The 20,085-nt window shown below is 48.5% G+C and overlaps 1 protein-coding gene across 4 annotated transcripts in view; it reads right to left on the bottom strand.

Moving 5' to 3' along the window:
- Positions 1-8,799: 8,799 nt before the first annotated feature.
- LOC114783568 (neuropilin-2-like) overlaps positions 8,800-20,085 on the bottom strand; it is a 27,526-nt gene continuing 16,240 nt past the window's right edge. For 2 of the 4 annotated variants that reach the window (XM_028969070.1, XM_028969067.1), the window contains 7 exons: positions 19,439-19,519; positions 18,843-19,004; positions 16,980-17,245; positions 16,800-16,896; positions 16,143-16,175; positions 11,090-11,152; positions 8,800-10,016 (listed from right to left, as the gene is read on the bottom strand). In XM_028969070.1, the coding sequence (XP_028824903.1) occupies positions 9,712-10,016; positions 11,090-11,152; positions 16,143-16,175; positions 16,800-16,896; positions 16,980-17,245; positions 18,843-19,004; positions 19,439-19,519 (1,007 nt within the window). In that variant the 3' untranslated portion in view covers positions 8,800-9,711. Of the gene's footprint in view, positions 10,017-11,089; positions 11,153-13,379; positions 15,185-16,142; positions 16,176-16,799; positions 16,897-16,979; positions 17,246-18,842; positions 19,005-19,438; positions 19,520-20,085 lie in introns of those variants that run through there. The other 2 variants (XM_028969068.1, XM_028969069.1) reach the window with 2 other exon arrangements.

Raw genomic sequence — 20,085 nt, 5'->3', positions numbered from 1 at the left:
GATCCAGGGTTGTATTATGTTGTGGGAGTCCATTAAGGTGGTATATTTTATTAAGGTGGTGCATTCTATTAAGGTGGTTTATTCTATTAAGGTGGTATATTAGAGTTCCATGAGATGACTTGTAAGGGCCGAGCTGATGTAAACAGGAAAAAACTTGTCAATGATGTCACATGATCAGTCTACACTGGAATGCATGGGAGTGGATGGTGAGGGATTTTTAGAACGTTAACAACTGTGACAGTACGTGGGGTGAGTATTTTAAGCATTAGGATATTAATAAGTACTAATACTTAAGTAATATTTAATAATATACAGAGCTTAATTTATCTCATTTTGCTTCACGTATTGTCCTTGGTCTGAAAAGGGACACAAGAAGTCAGGACCTCACTGAGATGTGGACCAGGAGCCCAGAGGATCATTGCCTGCTGTCAGTCCACACAAGTGAGGCACATTTCTTTCAATGAGGAAGTGGAAAACTGACATCTGAAGATAAGATCTTGCTCCTCCTACCGATCACAGTGAGTCCCTCTCAGGAGCCAGTGAACCTCCACAGCCCCAGCAGCCTTATCAGAGGTGGAGCAGGACAAAGAAGGACGGGTGGGTGGGGAGATAGCATTATTAACACATACAGAGTAGAGAGGTGAGTTGGTGTGGGTTCAGAGGAAGAATGAGAATGGGGATGAAGCAAGAGGGGAGAACAAAGTTGTGCTGAAATTGAGTTTATTGCTATGCACTCATCCAGATCAATACCAGCACAATAGAACAGAATTAAGAGAACCTCACAAGAATAGTTAACCACTTGTAAGAGCAAAAAAAAAAAAAAAAAGGGGCAGTGGTGGCCTAGCGGTTAAGGAAGTGGTCCCGTAATCAGAAGGTTGCTGGTTCGAATCCCAATCCACCAAGGTGCCACTGAGGTGCCACTGAGCAAAGCACCGTCCCCACACACTGCTCCCCGGGTGCCTGTCATGGTGCCCACTGCTCACTCAGGGTGATGGGTTAAATGCAGAGGACAAATTTCACTGTGTGCACCGTGTGCTGTGCTGCTGTGTATCACATGTGACAATCACTTCACTTCACTTCACTAATTTATAAAACTGCTTAAAAACGGTGTCTCATTAGCAGCTACAAATCAGTAGGGGGCAGTGTGTCACCATGCAAGATTTCCTGCTGACACCCACACAGGAGACATGTGCTCACTTTGAGAACCTGATTCTGCTGGGTCTCCATCTGCCAAAAGAGAAGAATCACAAAATACAATGGCAATGTGCATGGATTTAGGACCTCGGATAGAGAACCTTCAACTCAGAGCTGATCAGAGGACGAAGATCCAGAGCACCAGGTCGTATGGCTGATGATCTCCTGCATGATCTGAATTTTACCCTGACCCAGATAAATGGAATTGGTGCACGCTTCATTCTTATGTGACTGACACCCTGAAGAAGAAAGCAGACACTTAAAACCAAGAGACATTTGGAATGGAGCAGAATGTACATATCTATTCATATTTGAAATAAAAGAGGAGGAGCCGTGCCGTGTCTCAGGACGTGGGCCACGGTTTCCCATGCAGAAATGCAGACTCCCACGGGGCCCAGAAAGCACAGAATAACACATGTGCTCCTGTTCCACAGCATGTTACCATGATGAAGGAACCGGGAAAATCATGTGGTGAGGGTACAGAAAAAAGAGAAAAGTGTTCTGCTCTGGTCAAAGTATTGGGCTAGTGGGTTCGAAGATCTTCTATCATCTCTAACCAGTCAAAATATACTTATTATAAATCAAGCTGCCGACTTTAAGAACCTGGAGATCTCCCAACGAGAAAAAGACGATTTGTAAGATGTCCCTCTGCCCTTGACCGATGTCTGTGATGAAGACATACGTAACCTGTAACTGAAACGGAAAATGTCCTGTAACTGTGAGTTTATAAGAAGGCAGGTTCATGCTTTTGAATCTGAAGGGTGCCTTTGTCCAAGAGATTTAGGAGCAAGATTAATGTCCCAACTCGTCCATTGACAGAGAACAACAAGATGACCGAAAATCCCTGAGAACATCTTGATACATCTTTGAATCTGAAAACTGCTGATGCTGAAATCTATGAAAAGGATGCCATTAATCTTCTTTGTTGTCTTCAGCTGCCGAGGAGTCGCCACAGCAGATCTGCTGGTCTGGTTGGGTGGTAGTAGCCTAGTGGGTAACACACCCGCCTATTAACCAGAATTCCCAGGTTCAAACCCCACTTACTACCATCGTGTCCCTGAGCAAGACACTTAACCCTGAGTGTCTCCAGGGGGGGACTGTCCCTGTAACTACTGACTGTAAGTCGCTGTGGATAAGGGCGTCTGGTAAATAATGTAAATGGAAATGGTTGCCTGCACAATTGAGTTGCCAAAAATGTTATGCCGGTTGCCCTTCCCGATGCAACCCCTCCTGGGGACTGACACCAAAGAATATGTGTCACCGTCATCCCCAGTGGCTGGGTTAAAATGATGCTTGATCCAGATGTAAGAAGTCTGTGTGACCAAGTTGCTGCTTTGCCTGGAGTTTTTAGCTCCAGTAGGAAAGAATGATCAAGTCAGATCTGAGTTGGAGAAGATCAGAGAGGAGAGAGATGTTGAAATGTGCTGTGCAGTTCATGAATGGGCCACCAGACTGCAGTTGTATAGTTGTGTGTATATGTTATGTTGGTCTGTATATATCGTGTGTATATGTTATGTTGTGTGTATGTTGTGTTTGTGTGTATGTTGTTGTGTGTATGTTGTGTTGGTGTGTATGTTGTGTGTATATTATGTTGGTATGTGTTTGCTGTGTTTAGCTGTGTTGTGTATATTGTGTTTGTGTGTTTATGTTGTGTATATGTTGTGTTTGTGGGTATGTTGGTGTGTGTGTATGTTGATCTGTATATATGTTATATTGTTGTGTGTATATTATGTTGTTGTGTATATTATGTTGGTGTGTGTATGCTGTGTTTAGGTGTATATGTTGTTGTGTATATGTTATGTTGTTGTGTGTATATTATGTTGGTATGTGTTTGCTGTGTTTAGGTGTGTTGTGTATATTGTGTTGTGTGTTTATGTTGTGTATATGTTGTGTTTGTGGGTATGTTGGTGTGTGTGTATGTTGATCTGTATATATGTTATATTGTTGTGTGTATATTATGTTGTTGTGTATATTATGTTGGTGTGTGTATGCTGTGTTTAGGTGTATATGTTGTTGTGTATATGTTATGTTGTTGTGTGTATATTATGTTGGTATGTGTTTGCTGTGTTTAGGTGTGTTGTGTATATTTTGTTTGTGTGTTTATGTTGTGTATATGTTGTGTTTGTGGGTATGTTGGTGTGTGTGTATGTTGATCTGTATATATGTTATATTGTTGTGTGTATATTATGTTGTTGTGTGTTGTGTATATTATGTTGGTGTGTGTATGCTGTGTTTAGGTGTATATGTTGTTGTGTATATGTTATGTTGTTGTGTGTATATTATGTTGGTATGTGTTTGCTGTGTTTAGGTGTGTTGTGTATATTGTGTTTGTGTGTTTATGTTGTGTATATGTTGTGTTTGTGGGTATGTTGGTGTGTGTGTATGTTGATCTGTATATATGTTATATTGTTGTGTGTATATTATGTTGTTGTGTATATTATGTTGGTGTGTGTATGCTGTGTTTAGGTGTATATGTTGTTGTGTATATGTTATGTTGTTGTGTGTATATTATGTTGGTATGTGTTTGCTGTGTTTAGGTGTGTTGTGTATATTGTGTTTGTGTGTTTATGTTGTGTATATGTTGTGTTTGTGGGTATGTTGGTGTGTGTGTATGTTGATCTGTATATATGTTATATTGTTGTGTGTATATTATGTTGTTGTGTATATTATGTTGGTGTGTGTATGCTGTGTTTAGGTGTATATGTTGTTGTGTATATGTTATGTTGTTGTGTGTATATTATGTTGGTATGTGTTTGCTGTGTTTAGGTGTGTTGTGTATATTTTGTTTGTGTGTTTATGTTGTGTATAAGTTGTGTTTGTGGGTATGTTGGTGTGTGTGTATGTTGATCTGTATATATGTTATATTGTTGTGTGTATATTATGTTGTTGTGTGTTGTGTATATTATGTTGGTATGTGTTTGCTGTGTTTAGGTGTGTTGTGTATATTGTGTTTGTGTGTTTATGTTGTGTATATGTTGTGTTTGTGGGTATGTTGGTGTGTGTGTATGTTGATCTGTATATATGTTATATTGTTGTGTGTATATTATGTTGTTGTGTGTTGTGTATATTATGTTGGTGTGTGTGTATGTTGATCTGTATATATGTTATATTGTTGTTTGTATATTATGTTGTTGTGTGTATGTTGTGTTGTATTCTCAGGAGAATCCATGTCTGGAATGAATTCTATTGGTCAGAGTGGAGCAGACAGAAAGTGTGTGTGTGTGTGTGTGTGTGTGTGTTTCTGTATTTTCGGACGTTTGAATAAGAGTAAGAGCCGCTGCTCCATCAGGTGACCTCTTGACCTTTGCCCGTGAACACTGGCACCTTTAAGAAGGCGGAGCAGCAGCGGCACGTCTCACTGTTTTGCCGGGACGAGAAGAATGAAGCGGCACAGCGCGCTCCACGGCAGCGTGGAGGCGGAAGGCCATCCATCATGTCGGCGTGGTGGGGCTCGCAGGTAACGTGATCCCCTGCGGGTCCCGCTGGGCTGGGGACGGATGCGTGTCCTGCATCTGGAGTCCCTCGCGGGCTGGTATTTATTTATCCGTCAGGGTCGTGGGAAACACTTTTATACAGATCCTGATACAGACGCGAATGTGACCCCTGACCCTACAACCCAGACTCTCACCTGCCCGCTGCTCTTATCTCCACCACCTGTGGAGACATGCTGTCCTAAAAGCACTTTTATGAATGAAGAACACATCGACAGGCTCTGCTTTCTTCACCCTCATCATCTCATCTGCGTCTCATCATGTTGGTTTGAGATTCAGAACGTTTGAAACATCTCACCCTGGACCAGTCCGTAGCATGAATTCACTCTGCTGTTTGGTCCTGGCTTCTGAATGTCACTTTTTTTTTTGTCCATCACCATTTAACCATCACCCTTGGTGAGCAGTGGGCACCATGACAGGCGCCCTGGGGACGGGACCTTCATCAAGGGGACCTCAGGTGGCAACCTTCTGGTTACAGGGCCGCTAGGCCACCGCAGCCCCAAGTTCTATTTCTAATGTCAATAGGGGTCTGATACAAAACATTAAATGTTTTGTTTTTATTTCCTGGTGAAAATTGAGTGTTGGACCGATTTTTTGAACGCATGTGAAGAAGTTGTTTGGGTTTCTCTAAACATCTCCAGTGGATGATGGACGAATGGGCGAGTGTTCGTGCTGTTGTCAGTGTGTCCATCGTAACACTGCCACTTAGCGCCCGGGGAGCAGTGTGTGGGGACAGTGCCTTGCTGAAGGGGACCTCAGTGGCGCCTTGGCTACCACAAGTCCGCTTCCTTACCCGCTAGGCCATCACTTTATTCCGAAACCTGAAGCTGGTCGTGGTTTCCGAGCTGATTTGGGGTTTGTGGGTGTTTTTATTATTTCCTACCAACATGTTCCTCACTGGCTGCCATACAATCTTCAGCGAACTAATGGGTCCGTGACTGTGGCAGCTTGTTTCCATGACAACCGCCGCCATGACCGCTCTGGCCCTGAGGATGGCAGAAGAGGGGAAACATCACCCTGATGCCACAAAGATGAAACTTTTAACATGCGTGAATAAAAGGCCTTGGTCCCAGTATCTCTGGGACCCCCAGATGGCCCTTTCACACGGACTGCGCATAAAGGCCGGATATGTTCCATACACACAGTGGTTCTGCCATTTATTGTTCTTGCTGTGTTTTGGGGACGCGTTCTGCAGCTGTGTGTGGGGTCGCTCTGTAAGAGGAAGAGCCTTTGTGCAGTTGTCCACTTTGTTTATTAGACTCGGAGTTTCAGTCCCGTCTCTGGGGCCACAACCGCAGTCTGTTGCATGAAGAGGCATGTGTTCCTCTTCTTGTTTATTGAGGTATTTTGTTCATGAGAAAGAGAACTGAATTCTCACCAACGCCACACCATTTATATCTTCAGCATTTATGGAACCTTCCTGGTTATCTGTATGTTGGAAGGGAGGAGCTAACTACCCATCTGACAGAGATGGGCGGAGCCTTTAGATGATGAAGCGCAGTGGTCCCGACACAAAGCCTTGAAGCACACCTTCACTGGAGCAGAGAAGAATGCCGACCTTTATGAAGAGATGTAGAGTTTGCTGTGTGCTGAATATGACTGAAAGCTCGTAACCCCCCACTGAGGTCCCCTGGACGAAGGTCCCGTCCCCACACACTGCTCCCCGGGCGCCGGTCATGAAGGGTCAAACACAGAGGACACGTGTGCTGTGCTGCAGTGTTCCACAACGACAACATCAAATGACTTTACTTCACATCAAATGTCAAACCATGTTGTCACACTCACACACACACACACACACACACACACACTGCTGATACAGATCTACTACATTTAAAGCAGGTGAAGTCGCTGTAGCTTCTTACTGGTTAGTTTCTGCGTTGTGTTTCGTCTCGGTTGGGCTTTCGACCTCCTGTTTCTCTGGAGGGTTCTGTCCAGGAAGCACGGAGGCCCTCACTCTTCATCTCATGAATCTTTCTCCTACGTCAGGGGGGGATTTCTGGAATTTGTACACATAGAACATGTTCCCAGCTCTGTTTGCTGCATTTTGACAGGTTATTGCCTGCCTCTTGCACAACATCTGCGAGGAACAGAACCGGAGGGACAGGGAGAGGGAGGCAGGAGAAAGATAAGAAAGGGAAGGAGGAGAATGAAGAGACAGGTGGGAAGAGAGACGCCTTCCCCACCAATACTGTGTGTGTGTGTGTGTGTGTGTGTCTGTAGCAGATGTACGAGTTCATGAAGATCAGAGGACGCAGGTTCAGATGTTTCTGCACAAATACGAGACAAAAAACAGATGTGTCCCTGTAAGTTGCTCTGGATAAGGACGTCTGATAAATCCTGTAAATTTGCAATTCCATTTTATTCACATCAGATGTCTTGTCTCCTGATGAATGAATGAATGACCATTCTGGTGGTACGAGGGGACGGAGAACCAGAAGCTTCTCTCCATGACAGGGTGACACTTCATGTGTTTGTTTTCAGAGATCAAATCCTGAGCTGGATGAGCTACTGATGAAGCCAGCTTGGCCATTGCTGTCTTGACTGGTGGCTGTTGTCACTGGCGTTACTTCACACACACACGTGCGTGCACACATAAACACACATACACGCACACACACTCATAAACACATACACACACACATGAACGCTAACATACGCACACATAAATGCACACACACACACACACACACACACAAACACGCTTAAACACACACACACACACATGCACACACACACATACATGTACACACACACACACTGACCCAAATAAGCGCTTTGAACTTTTGGCAGCCCTGACCAGTAGGTCTGGGATTTTTTTCCCAGATTGCTGTGCGGGCCAGAGTGTGTACCCCAGAGAGGAGGGGATTGAGCACACTTGGTGTGTGTGTGTGTGTTCTTTTGAAGAAGGGTGGTCTAGATACTGAAAATCTGAATTTCTCAGTCCTCGTCCCTCCATCCAGTCCGGCGTAGGTTCTCTGTTGCGCTCTCTCTCTCTCTCTCTCTCTCTCTCCCTCTCTCTGTCACACACACACACACACACACACACACACACACACACACACTCAGGTCCCGAGAGTCGCCCTCCAGAGGTGGAGGTGGGCTGCTCCCTGCAGTCCAGCCTCAGAAGATTAATTAGCTGTTCTCCCCAACACGTCCCCGGCGTCCCCCGGCTGAACCCGTCTTCCAACCGAGGGACCCCGTCATCTTCTTCTCGGCACAGCCTGCTTCTTTGATGACTGCAATTGTAGAACTCTGGCTCAGTGTCTGGGGACTTCTCCATTTCAACGTGGGAGAAGAAGGCAAGTAGGAGAGCCCAAAAACGTGGCTAATGGAAAATAATAATTCTTATTACATTTACATACATGTCTGAAGAAAGAGACGATTGTTCTGTGCAAGATGATCAGCGCGTCGTGACGGGCGGGGTTCTGCGCTGAGTACGGTGGTAACAATTACTCGGCCTCGCCAGGTCCTGCGGTGCCACCGCGGCGCCTTCAGAGCCTCCCGGCAAGATGAATGGACGTGTCAGTGGACAGAAAGCGGATAATGACACGGTCACCTGGAAACAATCACTAAAGGTTCCACCAAAAACCACAAAAGTACCAAAGGCGACTTAGCGTACGAAGTTATTTCTGACCCGCCGGCCTGTCATTTCGGGGGCGAAACCACATGGTTCAAAACTCTACACTGAGGAACAATTTTTTTTTCCAGGTTCTTACTACAGCTGGACTAAAATAGACCACGTCCTCCATGGTCCTCCATGGCCCGCACTCGTCTGTTCTGCATGTGAAGCCTGAATTACAGGTTTCCTGGCACGGAACGTTCCGGTGCAGATTAGAACAGTAAAACCCGTGCACCTGGTAGCAGCTGCGGAGACACGGAGAAGAAGCGGAAGCGTGAAGTTCTGATACAAGCTGGAACAGCGGGGCAGAGCTTCAGAGCTTTGATGTGGAGGCTCCTAATTGAAGGCGACTGGAGGTCCGGTGTAATGGGGACCCGTGGGGAGATGAGAGGCTGTGTGCACGTGTGTTGGGGTTATATATAAATATAAATGCACTATATCATTTACACACCTCATCATGGGTGTGTGTGTGTGTGTTTCATAGGCAAAAAAACTTGTTACCAATCCTTTATTAAATAATTCATATTAATAATAACAATACTCATCATCATAAAAAGCACATTTCTGTCTCCATCAAAGGACTAAAAGTCTGACCAGTGCTGTCAACCAAGCCTTTGACAGTTTGAGTTCCTGTATCAGGGGTTGTGGAACCTTCTGTGAACTCCAGACAGTGGTCACATCACAGAAGCTCCAAGGCACTTGGAAAAAGAGTGTGAGGGAGACCACTGCTCCGCCTCCAGCATCAGCCGAGTCTTGGCGGTGAGAGGGCCGGTCTCTGAAGAGCCCTTCCTCCTCCTCTCCTGACTGCCCTGATTTATCATGAAACCTCCGGTCAGAAAAAAACGAAACAAAGGAAGGGAGAGGTGGGAAAACGAGAAACTCCTGACAAGCCGGACAAAAGATGTGGGGTCCGAACCTCGTTCTGCACGTCACCACTCCTGCCTGCCTCCGCCCATCCTTCCCCGTGACTCCTCCCAGCTCAGAAACACTCGTCTCGGTCCATAGGCCACAGTGAAAGTCCCCAAACCCCCACTGGTCCACATGCTAAGTGCATTAAACCTCCTTCTGCCTACATACAAACCAATACTAAACACAAACTAAACCTTCTAAACGACCATCGGTGGACTATCGGGGTGCACTGTCATCACAATGAAGAAGACGCCTTGAAAATAGCACAGGGGGGACGGATAAAGTGACGTTAAGGGACTAGAACGTCTGGAAGGTAGTGTGAAAAGATCCTCGGCTCGGGCTTTCATTGGGGTTGATTTCCACGCCGTCGTGGTATAAAAGTTCTCCGCGTTTGGAACAGGGACGCTGCTGACACGTGTTCCACCTCGGCCCCTGTCTCAGGGGGAGGACAGCGCCGCGGCTCTTTCAGCAGTCGGTTGGGCTGGAGAAGAAGGCTCAGGCCTCGGAGCAGCACCGCTGCTGGTTGAGCTTGACCTTGTGCTTGATGCCGTCGTACAGCTCGAAGTTGTAGTTCTCCAGCGTGGTGGACGAGCGCGTGGACAGGCCGCTGTAGGAGCAGGTGCAGTAGAGGAGCAGGCCGGCGCAGACCGCGCCCAGCAGGACGCCCAGGGAGCTCATGACGATGATGGTCAGGAGGATGGGGTCCAGGGTGTAGAGCCAGGCGTTGTCCTTCCCCGACATCCGGGTCACCGGGGGCTCGGAGGACGGGGATGCGGTGCTCCATTCAGCAAACGGCAAACCTGGATGGTGAGAGACAGATTTCTATCATCATGTGGCGGTAGTAGCCTAGCTACTCGCATACGGACCAGAAGACCCGGGTTCAAACCCCACTTACTACCATCGTGTCCCTGAGCAAGACACTTAACCCCGAGTGTCTCCAGGGGGGGACTGTCCCTGTAACTACTGGTTGTAAGTCGTCTGTAAATGTAAATGTGGAGAATCAGTGATGATGGTCTCCTCAGATGTCCTGTCCATCCACACGCATGACACGTCATCGCTTTGTCTCTGTGTGTCATGTGAGTAATAAATATCAGATTCATGAGAAGGTAATGAGGGCTTCATAGCTGTTCACTTTCGTCCGTGGATGATACACACACACACACCACACCACACACCACACCACACACACATACACACATACCACACACACACACACATACCACACACACATACACACATACCACACACACATACACATACCACACACACATACACATACCATACACACCACACACACACACATACCACACACACACACACACATACACACCACACCACATACACACACACCACACCACACACCACACACACACATACACACACACCACACACACACACACACACACAGATCATGAAGTGACTGAAAGCCAAAGCGACTCCACAGGCAACGTAACGGCATAATTATTTCCCATTTAGATGAGTGTGCGGGAGAGAGAAGGAGGAAGTGAGCGAGGGAGGGAGGCCGGTTGACAACAAGATGAACAGATTCTGTCGTGGGCGGTAATTAAATTTTCGATCCTCTCCTTTTGTGCACAAAAACAAAGGCTCCTTCATGAGCGAGATGGATCCCGACGTAAAGAGACAGATGATGGCCGTCTGGCGGGATCTTCAGCTGGGCCGCTGTGTGCTACAGGGGGATGGGCTCTCAGATCTCAGGACTTCTGGAAATGCTGGTATAGAATTACGTTCAGCACCCACCAGAAGACAGAAGGACACTGAACATGATAAAAACACGGAAAGCTACGCAGAAGTACAAGTTGCAGAACCCAAACCAGTAAGCCCTCAGAGAAGCTTGTGTGGAGGAGCTCAGTACCTGCGTTGATGGAATCTCCTGCACCGAACAGCCGATTGTTCCCCAGCTCCTCCGGCCTCTTATCTGTAGGCGAGAGGAAGAGGCATGTTCTTCAACCGATGAAAGTGAAGAGTCAATCGAGGGGATCTGATAGAGACGGTACGCCGTTGTGTGTGTGGTGTGCAGAGAAGATAACATCGTGGGGTGGTGGTGGAATGAGGTGGGATGGATGGTGCAAGCACACAGTGAGAAGCTGACAGAGGTTCTCCTGCTTCGTAGAAAAATAAGATTTTATTGTTTAAGCTGATTAGACCCATCAGGCAAAGTACAGTTACAGTTCGTCCAGTAAATACTGAGGAATATTCATAACGTTAACAAGAGAACATCACCATTAATTACATTCATTAGAATCGCTCAAAATACACAAAACATCGTTGCCACTCAGGACCGGTGCAGACGAATGTCCTCAGACGGTTCCTTCTGAAAAAGCATCAGGTCTGAGAGCTGAAACTGCATTTCTGGGTTTCCTGCATCTCAATTTATTTCCCCCCTGGTTTGAACGGGAGCCCAGCGCGTCCAGAAGTAAACAAGGCGGAGAAATCGATAGGAGACACTGAGCCGTGTGAGAGGGACGTGGGTTGAGCTGCTCTATTGTGAGCAAAATGTTCTACATGGTCTTAGAAAAAAAGAAAGAGGAAAAAAAAAAAACTATCCGCCTCTGACCAGCTTTCCAGCGGAGCGTTTTACAAACCCCACCAGCGCCGTCCCTCCGCCCACCAACACCACCTCCACCCGCCCCACCCGGCTCCAAATAACATGAGTCACTGCCGCAGGGCCAGCAAATCCACAGATTCTCAGGAAAAAGTTCCCCTCCTGAGGTCTGTTTATGCATGTGTGTGTGAGTAGATATGCTTGTATTTGTGTGTGTGTGAGTATATATGCTTGTATCTGTGTGTGTGTGTGTGTGTGAGTAGATATGCTTGTATGTGTGTGTGTGTGTGAGTATATATGCGTGTATTTGTGTGTGTGTGTGAGTATATATGCTTGTATTTGTGTGTGTGTAAGTAGATATGCTTGTATTTGTGTGTGTGTGAGTAGATATGCTTGTATTTGTGTGTGTGAGTAGATATGGTTGTATTTGTGTGTGTGTGTGTGTGAGTATATATGCTTGTATTTGTGTGTGTGTGAGTAGATATGGTTGTATGTGTGTGTGTGTGAGTAGATATGCTTTTATTTGTGTGTGTGTGAGAGTATATATGCTTGTATTTGCGTGTGTGTGTGTGAGTATATATGCTTGTATTTGCGTGTGTGTGTGTGAGTATATATGCTTGTATTTGTGTGTGTGTGTGTGTGAGTATATATGCTTGTATTTGTGTGTGTTAGAGAGTATATATGCTTGTATTTGTGTGTGTGTGTGAGTATATACGCTTGTATTTGTGTGTGTGAGGGGCAGTGGTGGCCTAGCGGTTAAGGAAGTGGTCCCGTAATCAGAAGGTTGCTGGTTCGAATCCCAATCCACCAAGGTGCCACTGAGCAAAGCACCGTCCCCACACACTGCTCCCCGGGCGCCTGTCATGGCCGCCCACTGCTCACTCAGGGTGATGGGATAAATGCAGAGGACAAATTTCACTGTGTGCACCGTGTGCTGTGCTGCTGTGTATCACATGTGACAATCACTTCACTTTAAACTTTATATATGCTTGTATTTGTGTGTGTGTGTGTGAGTATATATGCTTGTATTTGTTTGTATGTGTGAGTAGATGTGCTTGTATTTGTGTGAGAGTATATATGCTTGTATTTGTGTGTGTGTGTGTGAGTAGATATGCTTGTATTTGTGTGTGAGTATATATGCTTGTATTTGTGTGTGTGTGTGTGTGAGTAGATATGCTTGTATTTGTGTGTGTGTGTGAGTAGATATGCTTGTATTTGTGTGTGTGTGTGAGTAGATATGCTTGTATTTGTGTGTGAGTATATATGCTTGTATTTGTGTGTGTGTGTGAGTAGATATGCTTGTATTTGTGTGTGTGTGTGAGTAGATATGCTTGTATTTGTGTGTGTGTGAGTAGATATGCTTGTATTTGTGTGTGTGTGAGTATATATGCTTGTATTTGTGTGTGTGTGTGTGTGTGTGAGTAGATATGCTTGTATTTGTGTGTGTGTGAGTATATATGCTTGTATTTGTGTGTGCGTGTGAGTATATATGCTTGTATTTGTGTGTATACGTATGTTTATGTGTAAAAGTGATTGTTTGGTCTTAAAAGAGTGAAACTGAAGTGATTGTCATTGTGAAACACTGCAGCACAGCACACGGTGACACGGTGAAACGTGTCCTCTGCATTTAACCATCACCCTTGGTGAGCAGCGGGCACCATGACAGGCGCCCGGGGAGCAGTGTGTGAGTATATATGCTTGTATAAGTGTGTACATGTGTGTGCGCAGGAGTTCAGATGTTCCCTCGGTATCGGGGAGAACCGTATTCTGCCAGGAGTTTGAACTCATTAATGACGTCTCCAGGGATGATGCAGGGTGAAGAAACAGAAGAAATGCCAGCGGCGGGCGTAATGAATGCTACTCGGTCCATTAACTAATTAGAAATTTTTAAGGGCTTGGAAGGAACGTGCGGCGATGGAGGGAGGGAGGGAGAGAGAGTGGCGGTGGCGGCGAGCTGGAGGCTGATTTAAAAGCACGGTGAGAGGCCGTGCCAAAACATCTCTCGCTGCCTCTCCGCCTTGAGAAAATAAGCCGCTACGCCTGTTCCCATGGCAACAGCACACAGGTGACAGGGCCAGGTGAGGCGTGTCAGCGGGTGCGTGGGAATGCCTCCTCCTGCAGGCTCTCACCGTATGAAGTCCGCGTGATGGCTGCCATGATTGCTTAATTACATCAGATTCATTACCCGCTGCTGAGAACAACTCCGATCTTCTGCTTATTATCCTAACCGAATGGTCCATGGACAATCGAATGTCGTATAAGGAAGCACCACTAGATGGAGCTGGATGGCTGATTCGCCATATCGACCCATTTCTCAGTTCCGTATCAGATATCGGTCGACATTGTCAGGTGATCAGGTATAAGCGGCCTAGAGGTTTGATATCGACCCGTCCGAAACCTATTAAAGGGGGGGGTCAAGTGAATAACACTGAATCAGATGTCGAATCTTAATACAATACAATGCATCATAATACATTCGTAAAAGAATGTGCTGAAAAATAACACATGTATTGATATTGTTGACATCACTTGCAGTGTAAAATATGGACCAATCACAGCTGTTGTGACATGCACCACCATCCTGAGAATAAAACCGGCACGGGCTTCCACATCCTCCTCATGCACACCATCACAGGTCTGCGGCGGGCGGAGCTCGCCCCTCCACCGCTCCCCGCGCTCTCCACACCCCTGCAGGGAGGCGAGACGGCGGCCAGCTGCGTCCGCAGCCGGAGCTGCTTCGCTCCTCATTACCAGGACGTGGGGATGGGAAGCAGCTGTCTGTGTTCTGCTGAGATCTGTTCCTTGACCCACTAGCACCCATTCGCTCAGGCGTTTTGGGGATTGGGCCATGAGGGAAGGAATGTAAGAGAAAATCTTTCTACCCGCATGTCCTCCTGGTGGACCACCGAGTTCTCCTTCTGAACAGACGAGCCTCAGAATGAAGGTGGAAACATGCGTCCTCTCTCCAGGAGAACTTGGCCACCACACTGGACAGTTGAGCAGTTCACATCCATTCAGATGTCATCCTTTGTCACCCCAAACTGAAGAAACCCATAAACAAGGTGAGCTGTGACTCTGGCCTGGAGGAGGAGGAGACCAGGCCACCTCAGTAAAAGGAGCCGCCCTCTTCCTTATCCAGCCACACGGTCAACGCCGGATCCCCGCCGCCCGAGTAGCGGCCATCGTAGGGGCTGTAGTAGGCCGAGGTGGGCAGGCCGAGGTGGGTGGAGCGAGGCGGAGCCGAGAGGTGACGCCGCTGCCAGCACAGGGCCACCGTGAGCACAGCAGCCGCCAGGAGCAAGATGGCGCCGCCGCCGCCGCCCAAGACGTAATACCAGTTGGGGGGAGGGTGTGGCTCTGACAGCGTGTCTACTGTGGGGTCGCTCCCGTCAGGAAGAGCTGCCCCTGGTGGAGAGATACACAACAGTCGGCTCGAGGAAGGAGGACGTGGCGAGAGGCGTGGTTTCAAGCCTGTTCCTGGAGGACCGGCCTCCAGGAACAGCGGTGAAAACCGGCTCTCTCCAGACCTACATGGAGTCAACATCTAGTCCAGAAGAGCAGCCAGTGGGATGTTTTACTGAATGAACTGCTCTCTGGAACCACATTCCAGATGCTCATGCACTCCGGCGCCACTCCACGCGGCCGCAGGCGCCAGGGGGGGTGTCCCATTCGGCCGGGGGCGGATGCATAGTGACCCCCCGGCAGTATTTGATGAGTTAGGAAGCCTGTGCTTTCAGGGTCATTTTGCCGCATGCACAGGAAAATGGCACGTTAGGTGTGTGTGTTCATGATGTTTCCTGAAGCCCCACAGAACTGCTGCCATCTTGCTGCTTTTGGAGCCGCCTTCATGCCAACGTCTTAATTCACCGTTTTAAAAGACAACACAGGCCGAATGTGCCTGCCACCTTTTCTTCTCTTTCTCATGAACGACGTGTAATGAGGGGAGGAGCCTGTAGGCGTGATTCTGGACAATTTCAGCCCAGGTCCCGGGCCATTCAGAGCCATTATTATCTGAGGAGATGTGTGTGGCATGTCATGTTTACATCGTGCACACTGGATGTGTGTGGGTGGGCGTGTGTAAGCATGGAACGTCTGTGCCGACGGCATGAGCGGAATTCAGATTAGGTTCTGGATATAATGACATTGCAGGCCATTTGTCACCCAGGCAGCATCAACTCACGTCTCTCTCTCTCTCTCTCTCTCACTCGCTCGCTCGCGCACACACGCCCCACAGCAAGCCGAGTTACACACACAGACCCAGGCTGCAGCACGGTCGCTTCCCAGCACAAACCAAGCAGGGAATGAAGGATCCATTTACACAAAAAGCAGGGAAGCGGGGGGTGACTGGGGGGCTCGAACTCACTTTTCATGTCCGGAGGGACGGCGGCGAAGGGTTCTGTAAGGAGAGAGAGAGAGAGAGACACATTACATACACCATGATTAACCCCACAACCAGCCAACTTATGTAGAGTCTAGGCAGAGAGGAGGAGGAGGAGGAAGCAGTGGGGGCTGTTGACTGTGCTCATTGAGAAGAGCCCTCCCAGCATGCTCTTGGGGACCAAAATGTCTACCACGCAATCCCATTTTCTCCAGTAAGACATTTGGGTGCAGATAACTGGCAAACACACGGCCACGATCGCGATCGGCTTACGAGCCTTAAGTCCTGCAAAGCCTGAGAACAAAGGCAGGAGGGTTCAGGCGGTGCCGTGGTGAGCAGCCAGCAGGGCCGCAGAATAATTCGCCTCTGGAAGGATCGGTTTACGAATACGGGCAGGAGAGGCGAGAAAGAAATAATGAAACGTAGATTAGCATCGACAACCCAAGGGGCTCCTCTGTCCTACTTTCTATTTCTTTTCTGTATACAAGCACAGCATCAAGCTCCATTCTGCGCTTTTATTATCTCCTGGCGGGAAAGTTCAGAGGAAGAGGAACAGAGACTGAGTCTGGGGGTGGTGGTGCAGTGGGAGAAGATGAATGGAGGAGGAGGAAACGAGGGACTGGTGGCGCTGACCAGACTTACGGGTGCACTCCTGCAGAGGGGTGCTGGTGCTCATGTAGACGTTGTCGATCCAGATGTGGCCTTTTCCATTTTGCTCGAACAGGCCTTCTAGCACCACCTGGAATGGATTGGAAAGATCTCAGATGCCGCCTGAGGGCCACATACAGGCTTCTCACAAACGTTGCTTCCTTTCAGGAGTACCTGGAAGTCCTTCGGGGACTGAGGGAGGATAGTCCTCCCTTCCCTCCAGACTGGGGAGTGGTCGTCCCTCAGGGCCCACAGGAGGGTCTCTTCCTGGTCAGGGTTGCGTAGGAGAACCCGCAGGCTTCCACTGCCCTCTCCCCACAGCTGGTAGGAGAAGAGGAGGCACAGGGGTCCCGTGTCCGCCGCCACCGTGGGACTTAGCAGGCGGGCGCGCTTACCTTCCATGCCTGGACCTCCTTCAATGTACAAGTAGTTCCCCAAGCCTACGAGGAACACAACAGAGAGAGCTGAAGAACCAGAACCAGACGGTTTCACGTAGAAGAACATAATTACCTGGCATTTCTCCTAAATCTACGGAATCACTCGCTCAACATCACCATTTAACAACCACACCACCTTGCATCTGTGGTCGCTGTAGACAGTGGAAGGAGGTCTGGACGATTCCGTCAAGTGGTTCAGCATTTCTATTGGGGCGTGTGAAGTCCAGCTGTTTGTCTGTGAGATAAGTGGACCACTGTGCAACATCAGCGCCATGCTGGTCAAGTCAAGACTCAAAGGGTGAGAGGAGGTAGCAAGTGGCTGCTGGACCAACAACAGTTCCTAGCGTCTCCATAAAACGGTGGAGATTCTTCATGTTCTTCATGTATGCCTTTTGGAGTGTGTGTGTGTTGAGTTTTGCCCTGCTGTTTCATCTCTGTTCTCCTGTTCTTCTCCTGCAAGTAGCACGGCCTGCTCCAACATACCCATGCAAGATCAGCAACATTTCAAACGGGACGAAAGGTGGACCAGGAGCCCGTCTGCCCCCCAGATGCCTGCTCTGCTGTCTGTGTGGCAGCTTTGACAGGGCGTCTTCGAGCCTTTCCTGGCTCCACACTGTGCGGAAAACGGGCAAATTGTTCGCCTTACGATTAGTAGAGCGTGGTTCATGTCCACCTGGACGCCCGTCTACTCGCTGCGCATCCTTCACCCTCAGCTCGACAACGTCCTGTCTCGGAAGGTGGGTGGCTACCGCTGTGACTGTGGAGGTTCACGACCCTTGACTCCGAATTTTGGAGGTGAAGGTACACCCGGAGAGTTTTACAAATCGTCTAAGATCCTGCCTCGCTCTCCAGCTGCGGCTAAAGCGGGACCATTTTAAAACATGTCAAAACCAATGAATTTTAAGCAGGGTTAGGATAACAATCGCTATGAATCAGTCAACGTGAAAAAGCCCATATGTTTTATTAATAAGCTTTTTGATCCCGTGCATGTATAAAACGAAATGAAGGCGTCTCAGAGTGCAAGGCTGTGTACTCAGGAGGAGGAGCAGAAAATACGAAACCCAGAAGCTGTGTGCGAGGGAACGGCCGTCTCCTGCTGTTGTGAAGGAAGGTTCCTCTGGTCATCCCTCGTGACTCTGAGAAGGACATGTGTCAGGCCGAGTGGCTGACAGCTGCGGGGTGAGAGTGCAGCTGAAGATCTCATCACACAGAAGCAGGTCCGTATGGAGGACAGGTAGATAATCCCTGCAGGCACCAGACCCAGGAGCCTCCGGTATCACCAGGATTCTGGTGAACTGTCATCTTTTTATAGGAAAAGATCTACAAGGTTTTCTAGTATTGATGGAACATGTGTGTATGTGTGTGTGTGTGTGTGTGTGTGTGTGTGTGTGTGAGACTGGGTTGTAGTAGCCTAGCGGGTAACACACTCGCCTATGAACCAGAAGACCCAGGTTCAAACCCCACGTACTACCATCATGTCCCTGAGCAGGACACTGAACCCTGAGTGTCTCCAGGAGGGGACTGTCCCTGTAACTACTGATTGTAAGTTGCTCTGGATAAGGGCGTCTGGTAAAATGCTGTAAATGTAAATGAGACTCACTGCTGGTGCCCAGGGCCAGGTCCATGCTGGTGGTTCTGCTGCTGCTGCTGCTGCTGTGCAGAGCCCAGCTGAGTGGGGAGGTCTGGTCATGTCTCCACCCACACAGGTCCTGCTCAAAGTCACACACGCTGGGCTGAGGCGAGGCCGAGGTGCTCAGGGCTGCTACAGGGGCAGAAACATCACACATTACATATTCACCAGCGCTCTGATTCCACAAACTCCACGGCAGGTCGTGACTGCGTGGGCAGCACCAGGCCCACTGTGGGGATTGGCGCTGCAGCACTGGTAGCTGGAGGAACCAGCGCTAGGCCAAATAATTAGCATGCGTCCTGTGGGACCTCAGGCGGGGATGGACATCGATCTGCTGCTGGAGCTTCCATCAGCGCTGCTTACTCACAGAGACGTGCTAACAGGCTAACCGCACAAGGCAGGGGATCAATGGCTCTCGAGGGAGGGAGCTGCTCGCGCTACGCTGTCCATGATGCCTACATCATCATTTCCCCTCCAGATTTCTCGTTTGTCCAGATGTAGATGCTAATCGGCGCATGGATTTTCTTTAGAGGAGTTAAAAGCTCCAGCTTCTGGGCTGGCCTCACCTTGGCTGGACGCCTCCGCCGTGCTGGGCTCCACTCGGCCTGGCGATGTGGGGCGGGCCGTCACTGGGACCGTGCTGCTTTCTGCAGGGAGAACGGAATATGAATTCAGGACGCATGAATACGTGTTTCAGGGGTGGTCAAAAAGTCCGCCTTAAATGACAGGCCTTCTTCTCTAGACAGGACCTGCAGGACGTTTCTCCAGACACAGACATCTGACCACCTCCTGACCAGCACAAACAACCTTTATAAGCAGGGTGAGTGGACGGCCACAATTTACACTACAAAGCAAGGGGAGGAATGAGAGCGGGAGAGAAGGGCGTCTCAAGAAGCAAACAAACGGCTGTGAAGCCACCTGTGAAGCCTCCAGGAAACCCCCCACCTTCCCCGACGGTATCAATGTGAGCATAATTAATAAAGGAGAGGGAGGCATTGATGCCACGCCCTTTACTCATAGTTCTAAACGCTTCGTCCTCCCCTCATACCGTTAAACAGCGAAGGCAGGAACACACTAACACACACACACACACACGTCCATTTACACACGGTGTGTTTAAAGGTCACCTCCTGTCACAGTGTAATGGTGGTGACCTTTCTGAACGGTGACAGGGGTGTCAGGGAACCGAGCGAGTCGGGCTGCGTACGTCCCG

This window comes from Denticeps clupeoides, unplaced genomic scaffold (assembly GCF_900700375.1).
Source record: "Denticeps clupeoides unplaced genomic scaffold, fDenClu1.1, whole genome shotgun sequence".
NCBI classification, from domain to species: domain Eukaryota; kingdom Metazoa; phylum Chordata; class Actinopteri; order Clupeiformes; family Denticipitidae; genus Denticeps; species Denticeps clupeoides.
Note: the sequence above shows the minus strand (reverse complement) of the source record. Positions and strands in the feature narration are given on the sequence as shown.